The sequence below is a fragment of the Asparagus officinalis genome, unplaced genomic scaffold (assembly GCF_001876935.1).
Source record: "Asparagus officinalis unplaced genomic scaffold, Aspof.V1 AsparagusV1_Un716, whole genome shotgun sequence".
Taxonomy (NCBI): Eukaryota; Viridiplantae; Streptophyta; class Magnoliopsida; order Asparagales; family Asparagaceae; genus Asparagus; species Asparagus officinalis.
In genome coordinates this window covers 25,126-31,640 of record NW_017972976.1, presented here as the reverse complement: position 1 = coordinate 31,640, position 6,515 = coordinate 25,126, and the positions used below count along the sequence as shown (strand labels likewise).

The window sequence follows — 6,515 nt, the reverse complement described above, 5'->3', positions numbered from 1 at the left end:
CCGGCCGTTTTTACAGCCGGGTCGGGCGCCGTCGAGGCGGCCCGTACACGGGCCTGGAACCTGGCCTGACCTAGGTTTTCGGGCCAAACTAGGCCCGGGCCAGCGTGCCAAATGGACAGCCCTAGGCTTAGGTATATTGACTATGAGGACGTAGTTAAAAATTTTCGAACCATGCCTCTACCGGTCACTGACTGACATAAATCACCCAATTGCACGGGGTTGTTCTCATAAAATCTAAACCGAAAACCTACATGAACTTCCGAAACGTTACGTGCAAAACTCATAAAGTTCAGGGGGCCCTATAAAATTTACCCACTAGTTCTCCTCGGCCGATCTTTAAAAGGACACAGGAGCGAAATCCACAGATTAGGGCAAACAAGCCTCTCTCATTTTTATCTTCGAGCTCCCGATCCATCTACTCGTTCTCTAAAATCTTAGCCAAAAACCCCCAGCCATTCGAATCCATCTACTCTTTCTCTACTCCCAAAACCCTAACAAAAACCCCCATTTCTTCGATCCATCAAAGTTTCCGTCTTTTCTCTGATTCCTTTGCCGTTAGGGTTTGATGGCGGAGCCGTCGAAGGTCATTCACGTCCGAAACGTCGGCCACGAGATCGCCGAGGTGCATTAATTGTTATAGATCCCATATTTCTTTTTTAAAGGGATAAATTTCTAATTTTTTTTCTATTTGCAGAGTGATTTGCTCCAGTTGTTGCAGCCGTTTGGAACCGTGACGAAAGTCGTGATGCTGCGGGCAAAAAATCAGGTTTTGGTTTAAGTGTTCTAAGTTACAGTGAGTAGTTATTATTGGATAAATTTTTAGAAACAACCTAAACTTTGAAGGGTTTTAAATAAAAGCCCCTGAACTTTGCACATGGAACAGAACATCTGTACTTATTGAGTGCATTAAAAGTAAAGTTGTCAGGCTAGAACGTTCGGACAATTTCACCCCTGTTTAACTTGATGGTAGGTTGAACTTTTTTGCTCATTTATTGGAATTTCATTGTTGTATGGGTTTTGAATAATTTGAAAGTTCAGATTTTCTCTGATTTCGCTCAGGGTGTTTTGTGCAAAAACCCCCAATGTTCTGGGGATCTCTAAAACTTATCCAGTATTGTTGGATGCTTCGCAGATATAATGGATTGAGTGATGGGTTGATATATATTTGTTTTGCATATTTGCAGGCTCTCCTTCAGATGTATGATGTATCTTCAGCTGCTGCTGCTATGCAATACTATGCGAACGTGCAACCAAGTGTTAGGTAAGCTTTTTTTTGTTATGAAAATTGAATATATCTTGCAGTGGACACTTATGAGAACTATGGCAACTAGAATATACAACCATACCCTTTTCTAAATAACTGAGGCAATTAGATTTGATCTTGTTTGGACCAGGTAATATAGCATAGCTATTGACACAGCCATTATTACTAAGTTATATTGCTTGTTTAAACATTGGTTGTATTCTTCAAAATTTTGATACATCCTTCTTGTTTTTTCATAGTATTCAAACATAATTCGCTCTATGTGGATGTGATTGAATATACAGAAGGTCACAATGCTATAGGAGATGCATTTTCCATGACGACTTTTGTTATTGTTGTGCTGCTGATTGTTTTGTCATAAACCTAATTCTGCTATTTCAGGGGAAGGAATGTATACATGCAATTTTCTTCACATCAAGAACTAACAACAATGGATCAGAATTCACAAGGACGGAAAGGGGATCAGGTTGGTATAGTGCATTCGAATCAGTTCCTTGCTGGATTAATGAATTGTATTTTGTAATCCATGCATGTTCCACGTATTATTGTTCTTTAAGCATTTCAATTATAGGTTGTGCTGTGATAATATCGAAAGTAATCTATTTGCAACCGGAAATGTTATGTATAATTTGTTGCTATGTTTGTGAGCATGTTAATATAAATATCTAGTTGTTATTTTGTTCATCTATTGGTTAATTTGCAATTCGGGTGATTGGGATTTTCATGCATCCCTCTCATGGGGCTTCTTTTTTATTGTATTTCTTTGTGCTTATTTATTTCAACATGGACCTTAGTATATGTTCTAGTTGCCTAGCTACAAAATTGTTTAGATGGTGTTAATTGCTTAGATAGTTGAGCATTTATGCATATGTTGCTAGAGAAGTAAGTTATTTTCGGATTTTAGATCAAGGAAATGAGAACTACATCTTTGATGAGGAAAGCACATAGTGAAATAATTTACCTCAATCAATTTGGAATTCAACATGTTTAAGCCTATACATGGCTAAGTATTAATTCTCATTTGGCTAAATTTTGCGTAATATATCCTGCACCACTTTGCCTATCTTAGCAAGATTTGTGTTCAACCCAACAAAAAATTCAATATAATGAAAATACTTCAAAGTTCTATGGTGGTTTTGCCTTTTCAAGAAATTTTTGGCCTAATAGAGTATCTAGTATATCTGTGCTGAAAAGAGGAGACAAAAGAGAAAGAATTCCAATCTAATAGTGTGTTCGGCAACTTCGAAATAGTACTGGGTCTGCACTGGTTTTTTCTTAACACTAATATAGTGCACGTGCTTTGCACGTGAACGTACATGTTTTATGTTCTGAATTTTTTATTGAATAGTAAAACTATGTGTTAATAAAATAAAATTGTATAATAAGATTGCTTAAAAAGAAATGGATGAATTAGTTATTTTTGTTTAGTTATCGTAATTGAATGTTTTTCTTATAATAATTGCCCACTCTTAACCTTATTTTAAATAAGTCCACAAATTTAAAATTGTTCTTAAATAAAATGCTAATTCTATATATTCTCTTAAATATGCCCCTTCAATTTGAAACTTGTTAACTTAACTCTAAATTAACTAAGTCGCATTAATCTTGTTAGCTTTTTCTTGATATTCCTCAGATAGTTACACTTGATACCTGCAACATATTATGATAATTATTTCTCATTATAATTATTTAATAGAGTAAATTAAACTAAACCTTATGAATTTTTAGCCCATATGAACTTCAAAATTACACTAAACCCCTAATGACTTTTCTGTTTCAAAGAAGACCCCCAATAACTTTCTAAATTTTGCAAATAACCGCTATAAGTTAGAACCAGAAAATGGCATAAAAAGGCATTTTGAAAGTTATTGCGGGTTTGGTGTAATTTATCTAGAAGATATTGGGGGTTTTCTACAAAAGTTTTAGGGGTTTAGCATGATTTTGAAAGTTCATAGGGTTTATTTACGTTAAAATGCTGAAAGTTCACGGGGGTTTACTGTGATTTACCTTATTTAATGTTATAATTCTTAGTTCAAGTAATACTATTTAAATAATTATAGTCTATATACTATAAAATATTTATCTAATTTATTTTTTTAATTATGCTCTTAAATAATTTAGTATTATAAATATTTTATAATTTTTTTATTATACTATCATTAACAATTAATAGTATTATTATTAATATTAAATATTTTTTCGTAAAAAGGTTAGTTTTCAATCATTACCAAGTATAGATTATTCAGTGGCATGTAATAATTTTTGAGAAAATACTTTAAAAGTTGTATTAAATTATTTATTTAATAATATAATACTAAATAAATTGTGCAATTCATAATTCATGTGATATTATTAATATAATTACACTATTTATGAGATTCAAAATTTGTACTATTTATTTTATTGCTCATTGATTTATAGTATAATTCTTAATAGTATTTAGTAATATATTATTCCATTTATAATATTATTTTAGCTATTTTATTATAATTCTTAAATAATTATTATAATAATTAAATTGGTTACTACTAATAATTTTGTATACTTATTTTATATAAATCATTTTATTTTATTATTTTTAAACAAATAATAGTTATGATATTATTGATAATTATAATTATTTAGGGAGGTGAGGAGGTGCATAATTAATAAGAGGTTATATTTATTTAATGAAAGATTAATTAGAGATAATGGTATAGTTAGAATTTATTAAAATTTGAGAGGGCAAAAAAGGCAATTAAAAGTTTTAACAACTCAATACTCTTTTTATAGTAGTATAGATATAGATGGGTTCATAAAAGGGTTGGTCCACAAAAGAGCTAGTTTAGGGGCAAGTTCATTAAAAAAAGGAGGAAATAACCAAATATGAAAAATAATCTTTTTATAAAACGCATTCATAAATCCAATGAGCTGATTCAAGGATGTTTATATTAAGAACTCACAATTATAGGACATTAAGGCTGTGTTTGGCAATTCCAAAATAGGATTGGGTTTGGACTAGTTTTTGCTTTACTAGGCTAGGGTTGTCCATAGGGGTTGGTCTAAAAGAGCACTAGTTTAAGGGCTTAAATTTAAACTAAAAAACTGTTCAAATTTGATCCACTTTTGCCAAACTAAAAACTAGCTTTTGTACCGTACTTGTATCCACTTAAACTAGTTCTTTGGAGCTGCAAAAGGCACCCTAATATTTTACGTTATTACTTGGCTGGGAAGGTGTGCATGCGGTTTTCTTTGCGTTATTAACGAACAATTATCGACCAAAAATTACAAATGTTTCACAAAGGTTATCAGGGTGGTGTAATACATTTGAATCAACTCATTGGATTTATGAATTGTATTGCTTGCTCTATAGGTAAACATGCTGTGATCTATGTAGGTGTCTTGTATGCATTTTTTTTCTTAAGCATTAGGGTCGTAGATGTCCTGTGAAATATTAAAGGTTAATCTTACTGCAGCCAAACACATTATCTACCTTTTTGGCTGTAACATCCGGACATAAATCTCTAGTTGTGGGATTAGGACTTCCACATCCCTCTCAAAAATCACCTTCTTTATTCTATTTCTTTGTCTCATTTTCAATGTTATAGAAAGCGCTAGGCGGGCTAGGCGGATTAGGCGTTTGAGCTGGGACCTAGCGCCTAGGCGGTGCCTAAGCATTTGCCTATTTTTAAAATTTCCTTAATTGTAATAATTCACAAAAATATGTATTAAATTCACATAAAATTGCAAAGAAATATAAACAACAATCTTAGATCCATAATCAATCCTGCATAGATACTAAATAGAACTAATATTAAATCAAGACAAATAAAAGATTCAAATAGATCACATAACTTGATCTATTAAGTGTTAACATCTATTTAGTCTTCTCTGAATCTCTTCTATAAGACTATATCTAAACTTGAACAAGATTTTAATCTTAATTATTAATTAAATATATTAACTAACATTAGCTAAATTGAACAAACAGTGAATAAAATTGAACAAGATTAAACTAAAATTAACTAAAATTAGAAACTGTGAATAAAATTGAACGATAAATTAATTAATTAAACTAATTAATTAAACTAAATTGAACATGATTAACTAGTCTTCTCTTTAAGAATTGAACAAGATTATTATTAACTACATTAAAACAGTTTGTAAGTTAAAAAACAGTTCAAAAATAAAATAGAAAATTTTATAACTTTACCAGCGGTTGCAGCTGTGGGTGTCGGAGGTGGCTGAGGTGGCGGTTGCGATCGCGAGCCTAGGCCTGGAGTGGAGAAGATGCACAAGGAGGTGGAGAAGATGCGCGAGGAGGTGGAGGCGGCGACGGCGATGGGAGAGATGAGAGGAGTTGGAGGTGGGGTGGCTACAATTTGGTCACGGAGAGAGAGGAGGTGGAGGAGGAGGAGGCGGAGGGAGAGACGTGGACAGAGCGGAGGTTGCGGAGGTGGAGGAGAAGTTGGAGGTGGGCGGCTGGGTTGGGGAGAGAACGAGAGAGAAAACGAGAGAGAAACATCGTTAAGGTTAGCTAGGTTAAGTAACGGGTTGGGTTTTGGGTTTGGGTTTTAGTATTTGGGCTTGATTGGGCTGGGTTTTTTGGGTTTTTCTTTCAATTTTTTTGGTTTAAAAAGCTAGGCATTTGCCTATTTTCAAAATTTCCTTAATTGTAATAATTCACAAAAATATGTATTAAGTTCACATAAAATTGCAAAGAAATATAAACAACAATCTTAGATCCATAATCAACCATGCATAGATACTAAATTGAACTAATATTAAATCAAGACAAATAAAAGATTCAAATAGATCACATAACTTGATCTATTAAGTGTTAATGAACTAATATTAAATCAAGACAAATAAAAGATTCAAATAGATCACATAACTTGATCTATTAAGTGTTAACATCTATTTAGTCTTCTCTGAATCTCTTCTATAAGACTATATCTAAACTTGAACAAGATTTTAATCTCAATTATTAATTAAATGTATTAACTAACATTAGCTAAATTGAACAAACAGTGAATAAAATTGAACAAGATTAAACTAAAATTAGAAATTGTGAATAAAATTGAACAAATAAATAAATTAATTAAACTAATTAATTAATCTAAATTGAACATGACTAACTATTTAGTCTTCTCTTCATACAAAATTAAACTAGAATTGAACAAGATTATTATTAACTACATTAAAACAGTTTATAAGTTAAAAAACAGTTCAAAAATAAAATAGAAAATTTATAACTTTACCTGCGGCTGCA

General features: G+C 32.0%; 1 protein-coding gene across 2 annotated transcripts in view; it reads left to right on the top strand.

Annotated features, from left to right (window-relative positions):
• Nucleotides 1–350: 350 nt before the first annotated feature.
• The window catches only part of LOC109828095 (polypyrimidine tract-binding protein homolog 3-like), a 12,789-nt gene continuing 6,624 nt past the window's right edge, over nucleotides 351–6,515 (top strand). For both annotated transcript variants that reach the window (XM_020395134.1, XM_020395133.1), the window contains exons 1-4: nucleotides 351–622; nucleotides 695–766; nucleotides 1,185–1,261; nucleotides 1,646–1,730. In XM_020395134.1, the coding sequence (XP_020250723.1) occupies nucleotides 566–622; nucleotides 695–766; nucleotides 1,185–1,261; nucleotides 1,646–1,730 (291 nt within the window). In that variant the 5' untranslated portion in view covers nucleotides 351–565. The remainder of the gene's footprint in view (nucleotides 623–694; nucleotides 767–1,184; nucleotides 1,262–1,645; nucleotides 1,731–6,515) is intronic.